At 39.8% G+C, this 27706-nt stretch overlaps 1 protein-coding gene across 2 annotated transcripts in view; it reads left to right on the forward strand.

Moving 5' to 3' along the window:
* Nucleotides 1-2115: 2115 nt before the first annotated feature.
* Nucleotides 2116-27706, forward strand: part of hdac4 (histone deacetylase 4) — a 101011-nt gene continuing 75420 nt past the window's right edge. For both annotated transcript variants that reach the window (XM_026376571.1, XM_026376572.1), the window contains exons 1-2: nucleotides 2116-2262; nucleotides 11844-12072. In XM_026376571.1, coding sequence (XP_026232356.1) covers nucleotides 12051-12072 — 22 coding nt within the window. In that variant the 5' untranslated portion in view covers nucleotides 2116-2262; nucleotides 11844-12050. The remainder of the gene's footprint in view (nucleotides 2263-11843; nucleotides 12073-27706) is intronic.

Here is a 27706-nt window from a genome sequence, read left to right on the forward strand (position 1 = left end):
TGGTGGATACATTACAATTCACTGATAGTAAATTACATTTCTTACTTTTATGTCTAGAGCAGTTGTGACAGAGCGACTGTGAACGCTTGTTCACATAATGGAGATTCAACATGAAAACACAGAAATCAAAGTCATAATTTGTATTTACTGTGTTTTATCACTGACAAATCCATTTGGTTCTTGTGTAATGGGACTCTTAGGAAACCTATCAAATACCTGCCTTTTTTGTGTGGTCGGATTTAAATAGGTTTGTGCTAAAACAATGTTTTCTCTCTGATTTCACAGTGTGCTGACTACTTCACACCACCTACAGTATTTTGTGCACTATTTTGTGCTGGGGGGGGGGGGGGGGGGGTGCTCTTCTCACCTGCTGAGTGAAGATAGATGAAGCAAAAAATAAGAATCAGAAGCAGTAGTGCGAGGTGCAAGTCTTCAGCTTGTACACATGCATCTTTCGAAAGTATTACACCCCTGGATTTCTAGTAATGGAGCTGTTCCCTGAAAGCAAAGGATCCGACTTTAAACACTTCAGGACAGGTAGCTAGTGGTGAGACATGCTGGATTTCCTGCAGGATTTCAGTCAACAATGTGTCATCACCGTTCTTGTATGAATTTAATTTATTACAAGTCTACCTGAAGTGTAACTGGTGTTGACTTTTTTTTGAGGAAGGCTCTCCTTGATGCGGTGGATTATCATTTCCTTCTGCAATAGTGATGCAAACCCACCATGAAGACAGTGCAAGTCTCACTTTTCTCAACTGGAAAATCTACTGTTGGTATACACTTCTCCACCTAAGTGTTAAACCAACAGCTTAATGCAACATGTTGACACATGTTCTCTGCAGTTGTGTAAAGTCCTCCTGGAAAAGGCTGCCTGGAAATCACCAGGTGAAGTAAAAGCAACAGAGGCAGACTGAAGTTACACAAGACAGAAAAATGATTCAAGGAGTACACTGAACAGAGTAGATCTTTGTGAAAGGAAAAGGTCTTGGAACCATGTTTTGTGATATTTGTTTTACCTTTTAATATTTTTCAGACAGTATATTGTTCCTATTTTTCAATCATGTTTTGCGATAATGTAGCAAAATAAAAAATAAATGGGCTTAATTTGTCATAAATGTTTGATGTGATACGAAACAACATTTTAAACTAGAGTTTCCTGTTTGAAACACCACCTGACATTCTTTACCTACTATAGTAGGTAATAGTTCACAGCACTACATAAAGAAAGCGGTTTGGTCCAGATTAGTTCAATTAACTCTCAAAGGTGAGAACTGTGCACATTTCTGGCAATGGACAGGAAATAAGGGGCCAATTACTGTGTTGCCATGGAGACACATGGGGGCACAGCTGGTAAAGGTGGAGCTGATTTTAACCGCTCTACTTCCTGATATCTGGTTAAACACTTGTCCATGATGATTAATTAGTGAATTATATTGTTACTAATATGCAAAAGGTAACTAGTAAGTAAAGCTGTAAACTGCATGTAGTAAAAGTAACATCAAATAGAAATACTCCAGTAAAGAAAAATGTGCAGTACTCAGGAATGTAGACTAGTTAGTACTAGTTAGTCACTTTGTTGCTGTCTGTGACTGAGAGAGTGAGACACCTGTGTCGCTGTCAGACAGATACTGCATGGGGGAGGATGCTTGTTGTGTTCCTGCTGGTTCTGGGGAAGCACGAGTTTGTAAGAGTGTGAATTCAGGCTTGTTGTTTCTGGAGATGGCTGCGGTGCAGGGTGCACTGTAACAATACTGCACGTTATCACACACCATGAGAGCCTAATGAGGAAAAGATAGGTTGCATCAACGTCGAGGTATTGCAGCATGATGGAATTCAAAGTGTAGAAATATCCAGTATTTTATATCACAGCTGCCAGAGAGGCCATGAAGAGAGGACAACAGAGGTGGTAAAGCAACAGCGTGCAAACCACAGCATTCAACAGCTGATCAGGAGTGCGTGTGTGCGTGTGTGTGTGTGTGTGTGTGTGTGTGTGTGTGCGTGTGTGTGTGTGTGTGTGTGTGTGCACTCACTCCTGTGCTCTGGCTCTGGGCTGTCACTCATCCTGCCCCTGCAGACCCCGCCCCTCACGGAAATCCAGGAGGTAGTCCGGCGGCACGTGATGAGTCCAGTATGGCGGAGCTGCTGGCTCGGTGATCTCGGACTGGTTCTGTACCAGCGGCTCCTGACACCCTGCCCTGTGGATGCTACTGGAGACGTGGGAGCGAAGCAGCCGTTTGCACCCAGGGGTGCTGAGTGCAGGTAGAGCTCGTTCCCTGTCTGTCTCAACGTGAGCACCGTGACTGAAAGACATGTTAAAGTGTCCGCCTGGTTGCTTTCTGCTCTTTTCCTCGTCTCAGTCTGACTCTTCTGTTTGTTTCTGGGTCGTATTTGGATGTTTACGCGAGTTTTCGTTGTATTTAACGGTCTGGAGACGAGAAGTCGAAGTGTTGCGCAACAGGCCACAGACAGCGTCCAGTGAAGTTTGGAGAGGATTTAAAAACAAAACGCGTTGAGCAACATTGTTCGTCGGCGGTTTGAGCACATTTCACACTGCTGCCAAACTTGTGTCACGTCGGAAAAGTGTTTGCTATGTTTTTATTTTTCCCTCAACTTGTCGCTTGGCGTGCGGGACGGGCTGTTTACGCAGCGCCGCACTTTGACTGTGCGTGAAGCTGCTGCGTTTCAAGAGTCGCCAGGTGCAGCGTCGTCTCAGCAAAGTCCTCACACACACACACACACACACACACATTTCTTTAAACACAACCGACACCTGACTGTGTGTGTGTGTGTGTGTGTGTGTGTGTGTGTGTGTGTGTGTGTGTGTGTGTGTGTGTGTGTGTGTGTGTGTGTGTGTGCGCGCTGAGGTTGGACCGCCGCTCCGCTGCCACAGCTCGGGCTGTGCGCTTGTGTCTTCCTGAGCTGTAAACACAGCACTTCTGCAGCAGGGTTGTGCCCCCAGCTCTGCTAAGACTCCTCCACTAACAGTTTCTTTTTCAGGACCGGTTGTACAAACCTGTGAACTCAGCTGATCAGCATCTGTACTGTACCAGGTTTTAGGAAGGACTACCTGTCACTCATGTGGTTCTGCTGTTGTTTCATTCTTATGGAGTTTTACAGAGTGACAGTGACTGAGGAGCGAGGAAACTTTCATTTCTAATGACACTGATGATGACAAACGAGTTTAGATACCTAGACAGTTATGTTGTAAGTCGTGTTTCTGCTTCTTCCTGTCTGCTGGTCAAACTGCTTATGGATGTGCAACATGAAGTGAGACTAGAAAACAGCTTTCACTTTTATTTAGAGAGTTATCCCTGATATGAAGTGAATGTTTGAATCAATGCAGGCGTCACACACCTTATGTATGTGAAAGTTACATTGTGGAACATCTAAATGGATGCAAAGGAACATTACGACACGTCTTTGGACTTAAGTGTCTACTAATTATATCTTGTGGGAGTTTGATGAACAGATATAATAGAATACAGTAGATAGATGTCTGCACTTTCACACAGCCAAGTACAGACCTGCCACGTGCTCTCTCTTTGTTTAAAACTTTAGTTTTGTAAGGACCATACGATTGTGGCGGGGCAGTAATAATAGAATCAAACATCACAAAGCTCTGTAATGTTACTTCAGCAACACTAATGTCTGAATGTTTTTGGACATGAGGTTTTATAACAGTCAAGGTTAATTTCAGACCGATTTAATGTCAGTGCTGTTTCACCTCCTTTGACCGCTTCACGTCTCGCCAGTTGAAATCCTTTATCGTCACCGCTTGTTTTACTTTTACCTCTCCATGTGACAATAATTAATTTAGCCAGACATTGATTTTGCAAGTGAAGTTGTTGTTTTACTGAAGCCCTGTGGTAACCTTTTATTCAGGAGGTCATGACTTGGTGAGGCGTGGGAGTTACGTTGAGATACTTTGTTGTTGCCACGACTTCATAATGCGTGGGAACAAGATCATTCATGTACCGCGTGTGACGGGATGCTTGTCATGCTATGGTTGTGTTAATTTGCATATTTGACAGACACCCGCTGTATTTATAGGACAGAAAAGCCTTACCTCACCTTTATTACTTAACACCCATGTTCCTTTGCATATCTTTTTAGAAATATCTTGATAAAACTATTATGAATCTATGTATAATATAAAAAAATCAGTAGCTTCCAAATCATGTGAAATATTCAAGACAAAAAACAAGCCCTGTGTCCTCTCACATGTGGAACATGAATGGTCTTGTTACCACTTGCAATGAATAGTGGATCATAATATGTCTGTGATGGTGATGAAGGTTATGTGTGCATCATGTTGTTCCCACCTGATATTAAAGGTCAGGTCATGTTGTGGCCACTCTTGTTCCCACGCTTTAGAAACTTGAGGCCACAGCGTATTGTTTTGTTCCCAAATGTCACCAGAGAGACAAAAACAAACATTCAATCCTTAAAGGTTTGATCCAATCCTTCAAAGTCATTTCTGACTTTGTATTTGTATGACATAAACTTTGACTCTGCTCTTGTTATTCAGGTATGTGTTGAGCTGTGTCCAACAACAGTTAATGTGTCAGCTTTAATATCTCTTAGCAGGTGACAATAATAAATGATACATATTGCAGTTAGTAGCACTTGAAATGCCTTTATAAGAGCATTAAGACACATCATTAAATGCTCTAAGTACCTTAAGGGCACAGTGATAGTGATAAGCGATACTCCAGGGAGTGTATGTTTTTGAAGACTCTTTTGTTGGCACTTTTTCTTTCATTTGACAGTGATGACAGACTGGAAATGTCGATGAAACAAAGGTTCCTAGCTGTGCTCAAACTGCTGATGTTGTGGCGGCATGTTCCAATACCACAAAACTGGAATCGGTTTAAAGAGCCTGAAGTCAGATGGACCATAACTGCTGGTTTTCACCCCAGAGGAAACAGTTTAAAGCCACACTTCCAGTCAACAAATTGTTTGACATACAAAGGATAGATTTTCTGTTCAGTACTTTTATCGAAGAGCAATAGTTGAGAAAGTTTGAATATCCTGGTCATTTATTTGGTGATGAGATTCTTATCCAGATATATCGTGGTTCACTCTGTCCAGGTAATAAAAAGTAATTTAGTTGAAGTTTCATTATGCAAATTTAAAAATGTAAGTACACATAAACATTTAAATTCTAATAAAATCTATTGTCTATTGCACAAAGTCTTTGATACAGCATTTGTCAATGTAGTGTGTACAGTGTTCTTTTACACAGTATTGTGTACTTCTACCCTCCTAGTCCTATAAGCTCTTGCTTTCATGTTCTTTATATATAGTTTTCTTTAACTTAAATCAAACAGATCCTTCCTGAATTGAATCCAGCCCATTAGACATTAAACTCACAGCACCACCTTACCAATATTTGGGAGCATGTATTTCTTGTTCTGCACTTGTCCCAATGTCTGCCTCTTGTAATCTCAATAATAAGCTCATTTAGCTCAGTTCCTTTGTGCTTTGTCAGGACCAGGCCTGACTTTCCAACTTCCTCCCATCATTTAGCACAAGCTGGCACTGGGAAAGTTTGCTTGTTTGTGGACATTTTCTGGATGTTGTCACGCTAATGGATACTAATGGGGTTTATTAATGCCACTGTTGTGCTCTGGGACAAATAAGGTGACAGGACCCTCTAATGCACAGACACGTCCACCCAGCAGGAATTTGTAAACTGCCTGGCGGGGTCTTCCCCTGAGCCGAGAGCCATTCAGCATATTATTGTACCTTTGTTCTCAGTCTTCTCAGCTGTTCGTGTATTTGCGCATTTCTCCATTACACGCAATGCTTGAGAAGCTGCTAATAGACTTTGCATCGAACTTGAAGGAATCTGTCATTTCATTAAATTCATTTAAATTCTTGGATTAGGTAGACCTAAAAATACAAAGGTCAGGGAAATCAGCTACTGTACAGTTGTACAGTTGCTTTTTGTGCTTTAGCTTACAGTTATGCAGCTTAATAAAAGAAAGGAAGTTGGATATTGGCCAGGCAGTCAGGGAAGCAGTAAAAGTAGACAAGAGGAAGATTCAAAGCAGTAAAATGGACACAGAGCTTTTAATGGGCAGCTATACAGAAGCTCTCAGCCTCAACTGATGTGATTTGAGGCTTGATGAATCCTTGTGTTGATCCTTCTGGTCACTCAGTGAGTTCATGACTGTGAATCATTGTCCCAGACTCGGCTCTATATACATTACATTGCTGTTTTACCAACAGTAAACCCGTTTTAGCTTTTTTTTTTTTTACCTGCCCAAACTCACAGTCAATCCACATCATTGCTTCATAAAATAAATACAATATTATAAGGTTGAATCCAGAGTGTTTGACTTTGTCTGGTACCTGGATTTTTCATCTGTGCTGTCATGCTGATTGTAAAGGAATGATTCATTACATCTATTTATAATAATTAGAACTAATCATTTTTCACTCCCCTTAGGGAAATTCTTGTGGACAGGCAGATGCATTTAAGGCGCCAAGTGTTCAGGGTCTTTACCAACAGAGTCATGGTCGCCCACATGTATTTAAAATATATTCTGCTCTGCTTGAAGTCAGCTCTGATTCAACTAAGTTGGAAGATTTTGATTCACGTTTGTTTCGTTTTGATTAATTTCTGTTTTATTCTGTTATGCAGTCATGTCAGTGCTGCATAAAACCCAAAACTTTAAATTCTACACAGAACAGGTAAATAACACTGTTGATTTATTAGCTTTAATATAGAGGCCTGTGAAATACACATTATAGACTAAATTATGAACATTTCCTTTCTTAAAACAGAGATTCACTGACTTACTGTTGCAGTAATAGCAACAGCTGCTATTCATTGTGAAGTGGAGCTTGTAAAATAGTGTAATAGCTATCTATACATCTCAGACAAAGAATTGCCAAATAGAATTGTTGCTAATTGTGATTCGCTGCACAAAGTGCAGCTTTGGTTTCAGGTATTATAGCTTTCGAAAACATATATCCTTCTCTGTGCACAGTAGATTACTAAAGGATTGAATGGATAATTAATAATAAATATGGGTGAAGCTGAAAGAAAGTTAGAATGACACGAGTGAGTGCAACATGAAAAAGTGTGATTAATAAAGGAAAGGAAGTTGAGCAGGCTTCTGTTATTAACAGGATTTTGCACACTGCATGGGAAGATGCTACTTCCCGCTTTTCAATAGACATATGGTTCTCTGTATATTTGTGTTTGTGTGTGCATTACCACGGTGTTCTTTTTTTTTTTTTACCACTCCAGACTGGATTATAACAGGTCACACTATAAGACTTCTCAAATCTGGAGAGCCGATGAACAAAAGTGCTTCATCACCATGTGCCATGATGTTTGATGCCAAATATTTGAATCCCAAACCCAAACAATTCAGTCCAGGTTTCACTCACACATTTAAAGAAAACTATTAAATATTTTTCTCCCACCTAAAACTTTAAACATACCTCCTAGTATAGTCAGTCTGGATTTGAGGAAGCTGTGGTGGATGATCTCAGTGATGGTCACATTTTACTTGCCCCCACAGGCCGCTCTAATTTATGCATGTGACACACTTCAGGACATTCCAACACTGTAACAATGACTGATCTTTACTGATTAATTTGGCAAATTCCATGTGATTATCACACAATACTGTGACATTTATATCATCATCATGTCCACTATAAGTGTGTATTTCAGTCGCTACAACACACAACTGTCAAAACCGTGTATGAGCAGAAAAAATAGTCCCCTAGTGCCACTTGATGCCTGCTCTCCTCATCCTGTCATCTCGCACATATTCAGCCAACAGCTGATTGATGTGTTGTCCTGCAGCCATAGCTGGCCTCGTTCACTTGCAAACATCAGCAGAGAGTGTTACTGCAGGTCCTGGGCACTTTCACTCACTCACTCGCTCACTCTCTCTCCCTCGTGTGCCATGTTTCTCGTTGCCTATGTCACACTGACCTTTGAGGAAGATGGGGTCTGTTTGACTTTGACACAGCCATGCCCTTAACTGATAAAAGCAACAGTGATATGTTACCATATTCTGTCCTCGCCTTGCTCAGAATGAGATGCCGCACTTTTCCTGGGGGATCTTCAGGTTCTAATTAAGTATTTTGTTCAAAGCCAACATCGTGTGGCTCATTTTGAAGCCCAAATACCTCGACTGTTTTTGCCAGTAACAAAGAAAACGCAGCAACACATCATTCAGTAGCATATTAGCGGCGCTGATAATCCCACTTGCCAGCTGAATAATTCATAGTCAATTAGGGCTGAGAAGCTGAAGCTGTCTTCATGGCATAAGTGCATTTTCAATGATTCATTTCGCGAGCTATGCAAGGGGTCTCTTAATTGTTGTTTACTGCTCACTATCCGACCACATGTTATTTTTATGCCTTCGTGATTACTCCCGGCAGTGCTCAGAGTGCTTGGGAAATGAAGTCCATTAAGGGGTCCTGAGAGTTGTTTTCCTGTCAAGTGCCGTGAAACGTTTCCAGATTCAAACTTTACTGCATGAGAACAATAAATCTCATCTAATCCTAAACGTCAGTCTGTGGAAATGAGGCACATGAAGAGATACAGGTGGTGTATTTTATCACTTCTACTAGTGCAGTAAAAATATCCGCAGTGTTGTACCAAGATTAATTTTTATCCGATCCCCGAAGAGCAGTTTTAATTTCAGAAAAAGTGAAATTAAGAAGTGCTCACTGCTGACAGAAGCAGACTGAGTCATCGGCAAAGAAGTAGTTTTGGCTTCATGTAGAGAAGTTTATTTTCTGTTTGTGTGTGTGTGTGTGTGTGTGTGAAGAGAGTGAGAGTGCCTGAGGTCGTTGCTGACACAGTAGGATAAGCTGTAAAAGCACAGTTCTTGTGTGACAGATGACTCCTTTGACAAAAATATGTAGCTTGATCTAAAATTAGCACCGTTGTCCTCCAGCCGACACAACGAGGGCTTTTTTTTTTTCCAGGAAATCCATCAACACCTTTTGAGAGTACGTCTCCTGGTCCTGAAGGCATTGTGCACACGAGTACAAGTATTTAACACGCAATCTTGTCAGACGTCGGACAGACTTTTCAACTTCACCTCTGTTCATAATGATGGTAATCTGGTTTATCAGGCAAAGGGGGAGGATTTTTTTAGTAGATTTTATTTTAAGAAAGTAGATTTAACAACTTTAAATATTGGAGTGTTCCCCCAACATAAGGCCTTTATGTCTTCACATTTCACACTAGTTAATAAGCCCGGATTCACTGAAGGGACTGTTTTTCTTCTATGATAATTCCTGATCAGTGACGTAAGACCCTGGAGAATCCTGCCAATAATATTTCCATGATGTTTTATTTGGCCCTACAAAGATGTCACCCTCCTTCCAATGAACATTCATTTGACAATAATTCAGTTCAGCACTTCTAAAGTAACAACAGCAGCAAATAGACTGAGTGTCTGTTTATAGGAGAGACGGGAAAACGGACCTGTTAGTGTGACTTCTGTGCTGCTTCTAGTGACCGATTGGAGCTCTGCTTCCACTTGTTTGCGTTCAGTTCACTTGACACTTGTTGAGATGTGAAAAAGGTGAATTTTAGTGGCTTAGGGTTGAATAAACAGAGGCTTGTGTGTGTGTGAGATTAGATACATTTTGCATTTTTGACACACTTTAGTCTTACTGTGAGCACAATAATGGACATAAAGCCTTTCCTAGCTCCTTATGCTAATCCCAAGCCACATTCAGACAGATGTTTGCCTTTGAAATCAAGACAGAACTTCATAATCAGATCAAATATGTATAATATTGTTTGCCATGATATCTTCCTTTATTGGACAATATATTATCCCGGGAAATAATTGCAATACACAATATTACTGACATTTTAAGACCACTTCATCCCAGTGATGGGGAGCTCCCAAACACAAAATAACCTGTGCTCTGTACAGTCTCTGACCACCTCAACATCTGCACATCACACTCCACAATGACTTTTCTTACCTTTCTATGTAAAATCTCATTATTTACAGACCAAGACCATCAGTAGATTTTTTTTTTTTTTTTTTAGCAATGCTATTTATTTCTAAGTTTTTACAGAAGAACAACTGAAAACATAAGAGATGGTATCTTGACTGCTCTCCTTTCCCAAAGACCATTTCTGATCAAGCTTCATTGGATTATTGATTAGCATCCAGATGAAGTTGCCAGATGTGAGCCAGGTCCTTCCTGGACTTCTTAAAGTTTCTCAGAGTAGTAACTGTGAGAAACGTCTCCTCAGATTTTGACAGGTCTTACACTTTTTGCACAGTTCTGTGCTGGATAACTTAGATGCTAAATCAGAGATCCAACATCTTCACCGTTCTTCTTGAGAAGGGCAGTTCTCTTGTTAGAGCACAGCTACTGCCAACTAATTTGTATCTGTACTTGTTCAACACTTCTCAACCTGCGGGATTGTGTGTGTTTGCCTATTGTGTCCACACATGAAGTGACCCAGTTCACAGGCTGTTTGCCAGCCACTTTGCGAGCACACAATTCAAATACTGGCGGTGGCGGTGATGTCAGTGTGGTGGTGTTGTGTGTGTCTTGGCGTGTTTACACGTACAACACAGAGATGACACAGGAGGACATGGCAGCGAGACTGTCCAAAAATGTTGCTGACATTTATTCTTCTGCAAAAACGCTTGTGTGTAAACACAATGGGCAGTATCAAGGTCAGCAGAATGATTTAGGTTGTGTCCATATATCACATGAAAAGTCAATAATATCATTTCTAATCTTTTCTAAGTTTGTGTTTGCTTGGATTTTACAGACTGTGTACAGACATTATAACTGTGCTATTGTCACATTGTCATTTTCTATTGTTGTGTCACAAATATTGATAAATATTGTGATATAGTTTTAAGATGATTCACCTTTGGTCATGACAATGTCTGGGTTAACACCTGAAACACAGAGTTGACTTTACAAATGAATCAGATTCAGATTTTCTGTTTGTTTCCCGCACAGAGCTGCGTCAATTCAGCAGAGCTCCTAGTGTTGCCAGTCCCTGCTGTGTAATGTACTTTCCCTGTCCAGGTGACGTTTTTTGTGGAGAGTGAAAACCTTAATGAATATGATCTTAACCATTACAAATAAATGCCTAACCCCAGCTCTTAAAGCGAAACCTAATTGTAACCATGGTTCTTATGAGGCTGTAGGAACTGGCCAAATGTCCTTAAAATTGTAATGTTTCTACAAAACCGGAGTAAGGCATGTACCGCTGACACACTTTTGACATCATGAGAGGTTTTTTAACTTTCTCTTCTGCAATTGACTCTGAGGCAGAGAGACACACGCCTGTTTCTGCTACTCAGTTCTCTGTTCTACTACAGGGAACAGACTTTTATTAATGCAAAACTCAAAGCTGGCAAATGTCGAAGCAGCTTCCAAAGTCACAATTTACTAATAGTGTTGAATAATCTGTGAATGCTTCTCAACCACCAATGTGTATATATACATGTATCAGGCCAAAGGATTTGCAAGTCTGACTAGCAGTGTTTTGCAGAGCTAGCTGTTGGATTTAAATTATGTAAACATGCTGTGATTTTTGCAAACCCAGATGGTTCTAATGAAACTTGATTGAAGCCAGAGCTGTTTTACATCACTACTCTTGCCCAGAATAATCCAAGTGACTTTTATTAATAATAAGATTAATGTCATATTTACTACACTTAAATTGTAGTTGGTGTCCACACTACTCGTAAAACAAAATGCTGCTTTAATTCATTTCTGCTTCATAAAAACAACAACAATTTAACAATTACATTTCCGATTTTCTTGGCTCTTATTGACTGTGACTCTGTCTGACTGTTTGGTCGAAGGAAACCTGCCACAACAAACTACTGACAGACTCCACCTGTGGCTCGGTGTGATGAATCTCTGAGATACACCACCTTCCTGTCCCTCCTTGGCCGAGGCTCGAGGAAGCGCCAATTTGGCTGGGAACCACATGGTGGTCAGTAGACAGTACACCTTCGCCACTCACCTTTGCTCCCCTGTCAAGTTTGTCTGGCCCCAGAACCACAGCGATGAACTCTCACAGTCGACCAGGTAAGATGTAAAAAAAAAAAACAAAATACAAAATGATTATGATGAGTCTGCATATGCACCTTTGTTCGACTCTGTGTTTGACGGCGTTGAAGACTGTGATGTGAGTTGTTTAGTCTGAAGGCAGTAATGAAGGTAATTGTGTTGTGTTGTAGCTGTTACCAAGTCAGACAGTTCTCCTAGCCAAAGCTGAGACCTTGTTTCAAAGTACAGAGATCAGTTATTTTGAAACTGCAGAACTGTAGCCTCTCTCCGTCTTAATGATGTAGCTGATAATTTGATTACACCTTAGCGATTAGACCAAACCTGCTGCTTTGATTTTTCCTTTTCTACAAGGGCTCTTCAGACTAAGAAGTGATTGAATGTGATCAAGTTAACAGTTGTGAAACGCATTTACTCCAGCATGTTGCATTGTTAAGACAGTAATTACACAGTGGTGTCTGACAGAAGGCACGTGTTTGTCCAAGTGTAATTTTATGGTCTAATTTTAGTGTCATTGCTTTGCAGTCATGTTATGACTATATCACTATATGACATGGATGTGTACATGGATTTTGTAACCACACAGTCAGGTAATGAAAGTGACTTCAGGTAACGAAGGTGACACAATATCAGGAAACACAAATTAAATACAAAAACAAAAAAATTATCAGATGTTTGCATCTAGATTCAGCCCTACAGAAACCTTTTCTAGAGCAAATCGGCACAATGAGAAGTTTGTGGTACCCTGTTCTCAGTGACAGAAGCAATTCAAGTGACAGTTTCTCACCTGTTTTTGTTACAGAACTGTTATTACATTTTGCATTTCTTGTTTGTATCACTCATCCCTACTTTAGCGTTTTCTTGTTATTATGTTTATCTTTTCTTAATTGTGTTTTTCCTCTATGAATATCAGTGCATTCTTGAGGTTTTCTGTTCCATAGTATGTATCTATAGTTGCCAGTTACCAACTAGACCAATTAAAAGTTATTTAAGACATTAAAAAAATAAAGGAAGAACCAACATAACATAAACAAAAACCCTTCAATAAGAACAGGGAAATAACAAACTGTATATCTTAATAATTTAGGGGCAGTAGTTGGAGATACTGGTTAGAGTATTACCCATCGACTCTAGGATGAGCTGTTTGTAAACTGTCCCTGGACAACTTAGCCGCCAAGATGTCCCAGCCACTGAGGCAGCACAAGCCAGTGGGTGTCGGCCCAAAGTTATGTTAAGAGGGACATCAGGCATAAAACCTATGCTAAAAAAATGTGCTGGGGAGAAAAAAAAAAAAAACAGATCTTGAAATTTTAGTGATTCCTTCATCTGCGCTTCAACAGCCAAGTTTAGTAACCATACTTAAAATTAATTTCCTCACAACACAGGTGACCTAGACCCCGTGCTGTTGAACCTGACATACAACTAATTATAAAGTCTTCTAGGTAAACCTAGTTTATTTTTCCTAATGTTCTTAAGTTCTAAGAAACATCCGATTTCTGGAATATTGTATTGAATTTGCAGGTGTTGGGGGTGTTGCTGATAATATGTGGGAGGTGGGATGCTGCTGGTAGCAGGTTGGTGGTGTTGGAGACCGTGGGAATTTGTGCCTCAGTTTCAGAACTGTTACTCCCCTGCTACGTATAATTTTCTTTTTGGCAGCTAAAGAGAAGTACAGAGTAATTTATCCATTTAGTTGTGAATTTTTTTTCTTGGATGCAAATTCCCTTAAAAATGTAAAACTCTGTACCCTTGAATGACGATGTGTTCACTGTTCATCGATAACTTCACAGTTGTTTTTTCTCTATCTTCACCTTTGTTGCTTATCGTCATAGTGGCGCAGATCTACGTTTTCATCACTCCTGTAGACCTAAAATGGACAAAAGACCAATTGTGTCCTCCCTTAATCATCATGCTTTGGCTGTCTTGGTCGTATTCAACACAGTGATGCCACAGCCAATGATTAATTCTTGTAGCGCTATTGGCCCTGTGCGGTGGAATGTGGGTTGATGGCATAACCTTTTCTCTTGAGCTGTGAGTAGAGACACGGTTGAGTCCTGTCCAGAAGGGTTTGCGTCAGAGTGGATGTTTCAGGCTGTCCAGATAGCTGTGAACGTTGGCACAAGCTAGAGATATCCGTTTCTTCTTCTTCTTTCTTCTCAAGTACACACAGCAACAGGGCCTCTATTATTTTCCTCTTATGCTCTGTCTATTCTCACTTCTCACAGCTGTTTATTTTCTTTCAAGCCTCAACTAACATTATATATTTTATTTTTGCTGTTGTGAATATTGATACGTGTAGTTATTTCATAGACATTGTCCGTGTTGCTCATACTTTCATGGACAATAATTCACTTTTAAGGTAACGGGATATGGTCCAAACCTGAATCCACAGTTGTCAATGTAATCACAAGTCATTTTTCATCTCATTTAAAATCTTTCAAGAAGGGTGTGAGCCTTTTATACTCTGCAACAATATGTCAGTTGATGGATAAACTTAATCCCTTTTTTGGGAAGGAGGTTTCTTATGATTCATAACTGAGCCAGATCCTTCATATACAGCTGTTCCCAAGTAACACCAAAAACAGTTTAGGGATAGTTATGTTGACATGTTGTAATAAGCTGAAACAATTCAAACTGCCAGACTTTTCTCCACCTTGAGGCTCTTTGAAATTTAGAACGAGGCTTGCATTCCCCACTGTCACCTTCTGTTAGCAGTTAATTTTCCCCTTGTAGCCCTCCAGTCTGCGCAGTATTGCTAAGCCCTTTCCCATATATGACTAATCATCATTTCCTTTTCTGAAACCACCGTTTTAGAGAACTGAAGGGGCTTTTGTCCGACTTAAACTTGGGTGGCAAAGGCTGGCATGTTGACATGCAACTTGGCATTTTGGAACTGGGTTTATGGCCTTGGAGCCAGAGCTAGAACACACACACAGACAAACTCTCTCATCCCAACAAGACGCTGCCCTCCCTCCTCTCTCCAGCAGAAGTAATCTGTGGCAGGTCCTGGCTGAGGGGGATCCTGCGTCAATAGATCGTCATACAGAGTGGCTCCCCTGCCTGGAACACAAACAGAGCGAGGGGCCGTCTGCTGCTGGAGGCCTCAGAGAGCTTGTTAAACCCCTCTGAGCCTTGGATAGTCTGACTGAAGAAAGCTGGTGCTGGGTTTAGTGGGTGGTTTTTGTGTATGGGTTGTAGTTGTGTTTTTACATTTTGGAGACTCCAGCCTCCTCCTCTGACAAAGTTATTGCAGGCTGGAAAGCAAAATGTGGACAATCTGCAATTTCTTTTTGCCTGCTTGTGTGTTTTTTCAGAATGAGACCTAGAAAACATATTTTTCCCCTGTGGATCCCGGTAGAGGACGTCCTGTAACTTTTGTTTACTTTGCATGTGCGGTTTCATCCGTTTCACCACCCTAAGATCAATTCACACCCTCTCACCAAAATGCTCGCAACAATAATTAATACAAGAGTAGATCCCAGTAAGGGTGTGGAGCAAATAAAAAAAAAATAAATAAATGCATGGACTAGCAGTTTTTTAAATGAGCTCATAGCTAGGTGGGGAGTTACAGTTGTCTTTCTGTCAGTCACAGCAGCCGTGCAGTGTTGTACAGTACTGGGCGGGAGCTGCAGTGAGAAGTCGTTTTTTTAAGACAAACACAAAAATCGCACCGCCATACTTTTCTGAGACTTATTCAGACCGTTGATCTGTGGCAGATGGCTGTGAATTATTCATGTGTAGATTTTATCCTAGAGATTACTCAGTATCTGAGAGGAGAGGAGAAAAGATTGAGTGGACCAGCAGCACAATGGAGGCCTTACAAAAGATAGCAGAGTGTAAACAGCTAATACCAGATAAGACTACGTCATTAGGTGGGATTAAAGTTCCTTTTTTAATGGCTGTGATATACACAGTTTTGTTTTCCTAGTCTATTCTGCGTCTTCGTCTTGTTTTGTTATTAGTGCTTCGAGGATGTTCATGTTATTAAAGTAATATTCACAGTTGGGGTTTTGAGACTGTTTCCTGTCAGCTATGATATAAATACTAAGAACATCTTCAGCTCAGTTTTTCACTTTCTAAACTGAATTTTTAACACATGCGTGTGTCTTATATAACCATCTGTGAGTTTAAGTATAAGGGTTAGAGGTAGTTAGAGGAATTCAGCTGCTGTATTGTTTAGAATCCCACTTCTGAAATAGGAGTAGCTTTTAGTTCTTGCCTTCCCTTTTTCCCGTCAGTCTTTTTTCTTTATCTGTTTTCTTTCCTGCTCTGTCTCTCAGTTTTAATCAGTAACTGTAATACGGATTCGCAGTGGGAGCTATCAAAAGCCCGCAGTGGTGGATTAGAAGAGAGTGGCTAGTCCTGGGCCAGGCCACTGGAAAGTCAAGCATAATCTTCAAAAAGCAAGCTTAACCCCTGCTGGCCCACACTGACGATTACTCTTTTACAAGGGCCACTAACGCAGAGAAAAGGCTCGGGTGTTAAATGATGTGTTCTAGTTTGAACATTCAAGAAGTCGAAAGATGAATGAAGTTCACCAAGAAGCCAAACTAACTTGAGTCTAGGAGCTTATTCAGGGAAAGTTATTAAAGAAGTTTTACAGAAAGCCATGCTGTCCATTTGATCTGTGCTTCTGTACATTTGCAGCTGCGCTCATCACCGCCTCTGCTATTTAGTGACTGTCCAGAGAGCCAAAGGGACACAATAGCGCTCCCTGCTATCTATGTTTGATGCAGTTGATGATTGCAGAATTGTTATTGTTCTCATTTATCTTTGGCTCTGCAAAATGTTCCTCAATGGAAAGATGGATGGGAATGAGAGCTAAACGTGACTAAACAGAAGGCTTTTTAAGAGTACAATGGAAGCTGCTGGGGAGAAATAAGATTACTGTCTCATTATTGTCTTTCTCTCTACATTTTCCAGAAAATTCCATTCAAGTAATCTCATTGCCAGATGAAACGAGTGTGCAATTTAGCCTTTGAAAGAATTTATTAAGCATTCAAAGCTTTGCGTCTGCCGGAAGTGAATTGAACCATAATTCAGAATTGAATTATGGTTTGTGCTCAAACCTTAGTGTGTTGTTCTTTCAGTTAAATAAAGGCCACCAGTCTTTCTTTTTATTTCACTGTTAATTATATAATGATATGGCTGATTTGGTAGCTAAATTAGGCAAGATGACATTTGAAATTTAACTTGCTCTATGCGTTTGTGTGGCTTCTTTCTTCTGTACTCTGACTTTCAGTACACTTGCCAGTAAAAAGGGTTCACTTGAAGCTTTATATACACCACATGTGCTTTTGTTTATGGGAAAATGGAATGTAATTAAAACTCAGCAGTGGCAAAATTCTGATCGTAGCTTAGAACTGAGGCCTGAGACAAACAAGACCTTGAAGATTAACCCATGGGGAATCACATTTGCTGCCAAACTTGCAGTACGAGTGAAGCGCAAGCGGTCACATTGTCAAAGACCTCTGTGCAGCAAACAACCACAGTGCAGTAAGTCCAGTGAATTCTGCTTCTGCTTTATTCATGTATCTGCATGGGAAGTGGCTGCTGTATTGGTTCAACTGAGGAAAGCAGAGAAGAAAGAGATGGGTCAGGTGGGTCTCTGAGGATGTAATCTTCCTGCTTCTACGAGCAAAACAAAATCAAAAGTTCCCAGCAATTGCACAATCTCTGCTAGGAAGGGCTCAGTGCACCCTGGCTCTATTGGGACAGAATGAACTTTTTCAGGCACTAATCCGAGGATAAGCCCTGGAACAGTCCTTCAAACTTTGCTGTGTGCCACAGTGTGCTAAAAATGAACGAAATGTCTAATGGAGCTGTTGTGTTTACTACAATTGGCATCCCATGCAGGTCGGTATTTGCACTGCCAGTGCAGTGATTTAAAGATGCAGAATCTGCCCTTCAGGAAATTGTTGGATCTTTCCATTTTAATATTTTCTGAAACCGTTGCTTCTAAAATGAGAAGCCTTATTTTTGGCAATGTGCACGCACTGCATTCCAGCATTAGATCCTTATCCCATCTGTGAAACATATTGGTGGCAGTATCATGATTTGGGCCTGCTTTGTAGCTTCTGGACCAGGTAGTTGCCGTCATTGGCAAAGCGCTGCTGATCATTCACTTGCCTTCTTCAAGTCCAAAAGATACTACAACATGTAACCAAAAAAAAAAAAAAAAAAACCCACCCGTCTCAACTCCAACTCTGAGGTAGGTTTAAAGGAGGTTGGTGTACTGCTGAGATATTGAGATGAGATATTATTTGGTACTTATGTATTTATGTATATTATGTAATATTACTATATTCCTGGTATTTATTAGTAAAGTCTGTAGAACTAAGATGAATGAGTCAGATCGTGGTTGAAGCATGTCCAGTGGTTCTGTGAATGATCTTCTCCTTTAAGAACAAGCAGTTTCTCTCCTGACTTAATAATTTAGCCAATTCAAATATGCAGACTGACCCGTGAAAGATTATATTTTTGTGTTGATTATTTATATATCATGTCATTATTTCTTCTATGTAACAGCTTCTTCTTGTGCTAATCTGAACTAAACAGATTAGTACATGTCAGTCTGTTTTTGTTGCTGCTGATGCCGTTATTCATGAGTGCAGTTTGTCTGCTGGTTGTGACTGTGTTACTTACTGTGAGTATCATTAAGTGAAACTGCTGGCACTGACTTGTTTGGGCCAAATACTAAATAAAAAGGTTCCATTGTTTTAATGGCATGCAGTGGGTTGTGTTTGACAGCAGGTGCACTGGTGCACAGGTTGCATGAATTACCACAGATCAGCTTCAGACATCCAATCAGTTTATTACTGTGCAGGCTCTTGTGCTTTCTCAACACCTGAGCTCTCTCCATCCATCCATCCATTAATTCTTTTAGCTTTATGCATTGTGTACTTTACACAATTCTGTCTAAAAACTACTTGGCCTTTAAATCTATATATGATATATGATATATGATATATATACATATATATATACATGAGGAGCTCAAAGTAGCATCCTGATCCTCAAGTGATTGAAAGAGTTTTTTTAAAGCAGGAGTTTTCTAGCTTTCTAACCCATATTTAGCAGGGGAAATAAAGGTTGTTTAAGTGAACATATTATGTTTCGTTTCTCAGAACTCCTTCTGCTCTGCTGGAACTACTCCGCTGCCAATGGTAGACTCATGTGGTTGTACTTGGCAGCTATGATGTGTGAATGTGTGTAAATTAGAAGGCCTTTTTTTGAAAAGCGTGCTGCTTAGTAAACATTCCTTAAATAAATAACAGTCCTTCTCGTCTACTTCGTTCAAACTCATAGCATTATAAGGGTCTAAAATCTGAAATGACTATGTTTAAATGCATTTCAGTAACCAGATTACGATCAGTTTTCTCAAGTAAGTTTAGTTCCTCACTGCCATAGAAACGAGGAACCTGGCTTTTGTAGCCAGGTTTCTCGTTTTTCGTTTGGCACATGTGGGGCAAGAAACTTTGGCATCGACTGGCATTCACAAAATGGAGAGGCATTTAAAAATTGCACAGCCAGGTCTAACCAGTCACACAGAATTGTTAAACTATCAAAAACATCTTTTCTTGAAGAAAATGATTGTTTTTTTTCAAGGTATAGTGTCAATAAAAACACATCTACATGTCTTCATGTTAGGACTAATCGGTGGTATAAGGAGAATTTAAAATGGGAAACAGCGTGATAATATCAAAGAGGGACTCCGATGTAACGACTCTATCTATATCTTCTATGCCACAGCACATTAGGTCTTTGAAATCAGTGATTCTAAAGCCACAGCAACTTTGTACTTTTTATATAGAGCCCTAGACGTCGTGTGACTCTAGTTTATGTTTATGCTACTATGTTGGCATCAAATAAATGGGTCTCCTATGGATTTCAAACCAGTGGAGTTTGCTGTGCACGTGAATCCAAATGCACTGAACATTATGTTGCAAAAACTCAATAGTTAACAACCGTTAATATTACAGATGTTTGTAATATTCTTGCTTTGATTACAGATTGTTCGAGATGGTAAGCTCAACAATACATTGCAAGTTTTCTAAACCGGTGAAGTCATTTGACAAGACTCACCCAAACTCTGGACGTATTTCCCGAATCCCCATAGACTCATTTTACCGTAATCAGTAATTTCTCCATTTCACTTGGCACATTTTGTCAGTTATAGTTAAATAGGTTTAATTTGATAAATTGGCCAAATGACAAATTCAAATTTGTGACTTTGTGACTACTTTTTGCTTTTTGCAGGAGTTTTTACTGTGTGTGCCTAAAGATGGAAAACTGTGGTTTAGAAAGACCAACAGAATGGTGAATGTTTCTTAGGGCCACAAACTAGCTGGTTGCATAACCTCATTTTTAGTAAAACAGTAAGCAGATAATGGACAATTCTTCTGTTCAGTCAGCCTGTTGAACCTGGTAAACATATAACAATCGTCTTTTAGACTCGTTAACTGATGTGATGAGCTCATGTTGTCTGTCATCAACACTTTTTCTCATAAGCATAAAAGAACATGTAACAACCATTAACACAACATATGAGACTTTTGATTCAGCAGAGCTTTGTGCCTTAGGAAAGGATTACTGTGTCACCATATACACAACATAGCAGCATACATGAAGAATTTACAGTAGTGCCCCCAGGAACTGTGCTGTAAAAATCTGTGCAAGATCACAGAGTTCAGCAGCACTTGCCATCAGTCAAATTGCATGAAACCGAGGTTTGTTGTCCTCCCACATTTGTAATTTACCAGTCTTCGCTTTCATTCATTAGCATAACATAGCAAGCTCATTTCTTCAGCTTTCAGAAGCAGTAGCCTATTAGATGAATGAAACAGCAAAGGCATGCATTAGGTTTTCTGCAGGCTAGATAAATGAGCTCCATATGAAGAAAGAAAAAAAAAAACACATCTCACTGTGACCTGTGGTTTTGTGAGCTTATCACTAAAATTAATGGTCAGTAAAGGTTTGTATCTAGACAGCTTTGTGTGTGTCTGTGCAGCATGTTGCTTTTATTTAGCTACAGTTAAATTGGACTTTATGTTAACAAGCAGTCGAGGGGTTGTATTAACAGTGTGAAACTGAGAATTGCTGAAATAAAATATTGAAACTTTTTTTTTGGTGGTTGTATAATATGTGCATGTTCTGCTAACCTACCTCCTCTTTGTCGCCCTGACTCTGTATTTGTTGTTGTGTTGGCCTCTGTCAGGCTCACTGTCATTCTCACACAATTGCAATTGGAGCTAACACTCTAATGAGCATCCGTGCAATGACGAGCTACACGGCAAGTGTTTCACTCGCATGGAAATGCAATGAAAGATGCTGACACATCATGTAATACACGCAAACACTGTGGGAATGTTTATTTGACCTGACAAAGATGCACTCCCACAGGGAGGTGGGGACTGAACAATTAGATAGTTTGTAGCAAACACACAAAGCTCAGAAGGTGACACTGGAAGCTGCTGGGGCCTGATATCGACGGCAGCAAAGTCAAATTTCATGTGCTTTTTAAAAATGATGTATTTTCACATCTCGTGCAATAATTATTTTTGCGTATATCTAAATGAATTCAACCCAAAACATTTTATTGAGTTTGAAACTTACTCTGAACCACTCTTATCCTGCTGCTTGCAGCTGGTGAAACTTGTAAATCCTTTAGGAATGAATATGGAAAAATGTGTTTATGATGATTTTATGCTTAATTTACTGGTTAATGTCCAATTTGTACCCAAATATTGCAAAGTAATGTAAAGTGTAATTATAGTAATATATTACTATATACAGTAATATATATTGCATGGCAATAACAAAACATATGCAGAGATTTTCTGCATTTTTTGATCTGCTGTACATTTTTCTTTTTTTTTAGTGATTCCAAACCAACACAGTTTACTTAGCTGAGGTTTTCTAGGTGAAAGGTAATGTGGGGCACAGATGTTATGAATTAATAATCGCAGAACTGAGAGAAGGGAATTTTTTTAGCTATTTATAGACACTATTAATAGGCACAAGTTGTACACCCATCCTGCATTTTGCTCTCTCACAAATGTATTCACACATTCATGTCAGGAACAGAGGGCATTTTGTTGCAAGCATAGATCTAATGGGGCCCCCATCCTCTTTTGTCTACACCAGACGGAGAGTAGCCTCTTGCCAAAACATGAGTAAACAAACCACATCCGAGGAAAAACCTGCCAGTGAGCTTTACTTAACTTTTTATATTGTAAAAATTATTTAGAAGTGATTTAATTACATTGACTATCACGTTAAACTTTTCCTGCACAATGTCGTCCTGCCATCTGCCATCCAGTACAATACCCCATAATAACCCTATTGACAGTGATAAAGTGTTAAAGTAAATCCCGAATTTCAGTGCCTGAATGATCTGAGTGATGATCAGTCAGAGTCAGCAGAGCAGGAGCAAGTAAAAAGAGAAGTTGAAAGGTAAACATTTGAACATTCTTTATGGTTCACAGAGGGATATTCTTATGACTGGTGATTCCTTGACTTTTCATCTACTGTCAGCAGTAGGTTGGCATTTTTAATTTGGGAAGAAAGAAGAATTTCATGCTAATAGATTAATTACAGTGGCCTAGAAAACAATAGCTTATGAGGTGATACTTCTGTCTATAAAAAGACAGGCAGGGAGAAACTGGAAGTCATTGTTCTTGTAGATAAGGGACAGTTCATTAAACATATTATTCTTGTCCACCTCCTTGTTGTGTTTTCCCACCACAATTCTTTGGCCTTCGTCCAGTTGGCTTGTGATGTTAATTTGACTGTGTTCTTTATAAGTGCTCTTGTGCACTTGTGTTTTCTCATTTTTCCAGATAGAAGTTTCATGTCCCTAATTCCTGTCTCAGATGTCTTAGATTGCTGTATCCAGCCATGACTGACAGCAGATTAGGTTAGGTTCAGTGACCATGACACAATTGAGCTCTTACATTAATAGCGCAATTACAGATGACAAGACATTGTAGGGTCAGAGTCTTAGTTTAAGGGGTCAGACCTCCTCCCCCAAAGCCTCTCGTAACTTGCGCCGTGGTTACTCAGAGTGATATGAAGGATGTTCAGAGTAAGATAGAGAAGCGTTATTGAAAAAGCTCGTAGTGGTCAAGGATTTGGCATCACATGTAACTGAAGATGCTATATCTTATATATATAGAGAGAGGAATATTGGTGATTTGTCAAAACAGTTTTACTGCTGGGTCATTTTGACCTGATAATCTGGTCTCTGCACTACATATTTATCCTTGAAGTATACAATAATTCATTTGGTGTCCTTGTTCAGGTTCCTGCAGCATGCACTTTATGTAGCATAAAATAAATGAAATCCAGTTGCTATAGCTCCTAGATAGCATGTTCAATCTCCAGTACTCTGGCTACAGAAAGAGACGAGCTTCTGTCTCCTCTGGCACAGGTCAGGCTGGACATAGGGCCCCGTTATTGAAGGCCCTTTTGTCATCATGACTACAATAAACAAGTGAGCCATTCTCAGCTCTGGGGTGCTTATGCTGCATGAAAACAAGCGTGACTATTTTAATTGTAATTAGAGGGAGAAAATTAGTGTAGGGTCTAAGCCAATCATAGGCAGTGAAGAACCGTGTGCGTGTTAGAGAGTTAGTATGTGTCTGTTAGTTTATGATGATATACTACTTGTACAGGTGTCTAGGCCAAGTATAGCTCCGTTCAGTTTTTTTTTTTTTTTTATGTGAATAGAGGGGCTGTCAGACTGACATAATAATCTAGCAGTTGAAGGCTGTAATTGCAGTGTGTTTAGTCATTCTGTTAATACATTAGTTAGTGAAAGAATATTCCAGATAGGGCTTATTCTATCTTTATTCAGTCGCTGCTTCATTAGTATGACTCACATGCTGACATTTCATTGCCCGTGTGTCATCTTACTGTCATGTCAGCCACGTAATATCTGCAGCAAGCTTGGCTGCTCACTGAGGCTTTCAGCAGTGTTCTCACCAAGGTTTCATGAGGCCAGTATGTGAGCACTTAATAGAACGTTGGACAAGCCCAATTAGATTGTATTTCTTGAAGATTTAAATTGGATTTTATTCCCTAGAAGTGGCCTTTATAATTACTGTAATTATACAGCCTTGACAGATCTTTACAGCAGCTGTTAACATCATACCTTATAGATTTGCATTACTGTACTATAATTTTTACAATAAAGTGCGCAGCAAGTAGCTGTAAAAGTCACTGCCTGGTAATGAGAAGCCAGCATGCTAACATCATGCATGGTCATATTATACCAACAAAACAACATATCAATGTATATCAGATATAAAGTATCATAATGTCAACACCAAAAGACGCATAAGTGCTGCATTACATATTTACCCTCATCATCCAATAACAGACGTTTTGTAAGAACAATGCTCTGGTGAGTTAACAGTTCTCATTTCCTCTCGCATGAAAACACACCTGTTATTATGTATTCCCAGGTCCATTTCTCTTCTCTAGTTTTTTTTGTATAGCGCCAATTTACAACGGAAGTTATCTCAAGGCACTTTACAGTGTAAGGTTTAAGACCTTACAGAAAATATTTATACAAACAATTATAGAGAAAACCCAACAATCCCATTTGAGCAAGCTTTAGGCAACAGTGGAGAGGAAAAAAACCCTTTAGAGGAAGAAACCTCCAGCAGAACCAGGCTCATAGTGGGCGGCCATCTGCCTCGACCGGTTGGGGTGAGTGGAAAGAGAAGAGAGAAAAGAACAGCAGGCAATAAAGACAACAACAAGCAGCAAGAAGATTGGGCAGATGAACTGGATTCTGGAGATGTACAGCTCCAGGCCGAGGATACCTGCAGAAAAGTACAGAGAGGGAGACAGAGAGGAGGAAACACAACTACAGGAGAGAGAAGACACAAAGTTAATGACATGAAATGGTGGCATTAGAATGGATAGAGGAGAAAGGAGAGAGGAGAGGAGCTCAGTGTATCAATAGTGGTCCCCCAGCAGACTAAGCTATATCAGCATAACTAAGAGATGGTTCAGAGTCACCTGATCCATCTCTAACTATAAGATTTATAAAAAGGAAAGTTTTAGGTCTAGTCTTAAATATGGAGAGAGGGTGTCTGCCTCCCGAACCTGAACTGGGAGCTGGTTCCACAGGAGAGGGGCTTGGTAGCTAAAGGCTCTGCCTCCCATTCTACATTTGGAAACTCTAGGAACCACAAGTAAACCTGCAGTCTGAGAACGGAGAGTTCTGCTTGGAAGATATGGAGCTATGAGGTCTTTAAGATAAGATGGAGCCTGATTATTAAGTGATTTATAAGTGAGGAGAAGAATTTTAAATTCAATTCTGGATTTTACAGGGAGCCAATGGAGAGAAGCTTACGTAAGAGAAATATGATCTCTCTTACTAATTCCAGTCAGAACTCTGGCTGCAGCATTTTGGATTAACTGGAGGCTTTTTAATGAGTTATTGGGACAAACTATTAATAAGGAATTACAATAGTCCAGTCTGGAAGTAACAAATGCATGGACTAGTTTTTCAGCATCCCTTTGGGACAGGATGCTCCTAATTTTAACAATGTTTCTCAGGTGAAAAAAGGCAGTTCTAGAGATTTCTTTGATGTATGAAGTGAAGGGGATATCCTGATCAAAGATAACTCCGAGGTTTCTTACAGTATTACTTGAGGCCAGTACTAAGTCATCAATGGTGAGAACGTGATTAGACATAGTGTCTCTGAGATTTTTTTTGGGAGTTTTGGGTTCAAGTAGATTTTACATCTGTAAAATCTAAATGATTTATTATTCCTTAAAAGATTTGACTGTGTTTGACTGTAAACAGTGTGAAGAGCTTCTTGGGTTGTGCCATAAGACTGCTGCTGAACAACAGCTGGCAAGTATCCCGCACAGGCCTCCCCGCACTCAGGGCACTTCAGTTTGCTTTCAGTTGTGTTCCAACTGCTCCGCTGAAGGGGCCGCAGCCGGCTATTTCTGCCCTCCCCAGACCCTCCAACATTTTATGCTATTCTTTGCTTTACCTCAACAGCTGATTGTGGAGGGGAGTTAAAAAGCCTCAACGCCTCTCACTGCACCATAGTCCTGAACTTTTTGAGCAATAATAAACTGTAGACCAGTCTCAGCTTCAAAGTCTATAAAGCTAACTGTATGCTTCTTATGGCAGGCTGCACAAAACCCATCAGCTCACAGCCAAATCTACCCAGTTATGCAATTGCCGCCCATCTGTGGACCCAGACTCTGCTCAGCTCCTTGTTAATGATTGGCTCATTGATCTGAGGGAACCCCCTTCTGCTTCTCTGACACAGAAAGCATGGGGGCAGAACTTGCACTCGACTTTAGTTTGTTATCACTAACTGCTGAAATTTCTCAACCTACATGAAATTAATGAATGAACTGGTTCATCCCCAGCTTCTTCCCTCAAGCTATGAGGATGTTCAACATCTTGCACATCCAGCGTGCCCAACCCCCTCCCAATTAGTCCATGAGAATTACAACATATACTATGTAACATATATGTAGAAATGACAATAAAGAAAGCCTGAACAATAAATCTTGTAGGAGGCAATATGAGCAAGTTTGAAACATTATTCTTCTGATATCAGTTTGACAAAAGTGCAGGAACCAAAACTCCTCATTTGTGTAAAACACTCAAACCATTTAATCATGTTTTAAAGTTAATAAATTGATGTTACTGAATTCTCACACAGCCCAGAATACCATGAAATGCTCCATTGGTACCACTCGATAGGTCATACTGATCATACCACCCTAAAATGAAAATGTAGTTTAGACCTCACAGTTTGTTTCCAAGGAATATGTTCCACAAAGACAAAGCTTGATCTGCCTCAATCCCACCCCCTCCCCCACATCCCTACATTTGCTTCAGTCAAACGGTTTATGTCTAATTACCGGTTATAAGCTTTGCACTTCCTCTGAGAAGCTCCATATTAGAAACCAAATCTTATAATTAACCCATCCTTTCACATGAAAGTAATGGCAGTGCTCTGCCTTGACAGAGGCCCTTGTTGACAGTTCTGTCATCTAAGCCTGGCCCTCCCCATCGCTGCCTCCCCAAATATCCCAGCAGTTTAAGGAAAGATGAGCTGGCTAATGGACTGTTTACTAGTAGAGAGATTGACCTTGAAGGTTTGTTCAGTTTACAAGCAGAGAAAGGATAACCCAAAACGAACAGTATGGGGTTCAGTATAATTTAAATGTTCTTTGATACACAACTACAGTCATAATGGTCTTTTTTCTAACTTTAGATTAATTCCATGTTCAAGTTTTTTTGATTAATAACTTCATCAGTAATATGACAAGCAACAACATAAATCTTTTAGGATCACAACTTTACACTTCATACATCACACAAAGATTGGGTGTAATTTATTACATAAATGTGAGACAAATATATAAAGGGTAATTAGCCTCAAATAGTGAAAATATTTCCTAAATAATTCCTATAATGTTGCCATACACAGATTAAAATAACATTGAAATTGATTACAGTAACAACACCTAAATACCTTTTAGAGACAGTGTTCATTTTGTTTGTTCATCCTTATGTGACAAATGTCTTTTCATTCACCTTTTTTGTGACTGTAAAGGTGATGGAGCGTATATATTTATGAGGTGACTTCTTGAGTTTTAAACAACA

The sequence above is a fragment of the Anabas testudineus genome, chromosome 21 (genome assembly GCF_900324465.2).
Source record: "Anabas testudineus chromosome 21, fAnaTes1.2, whole genome shotgun sequence".
Lineage (NCBI taxonomy): Eukaryota > Metazoa > Chordata > Actinopteri > Anabantiformes > Anabantidae > Anabas > Anabas testudineus.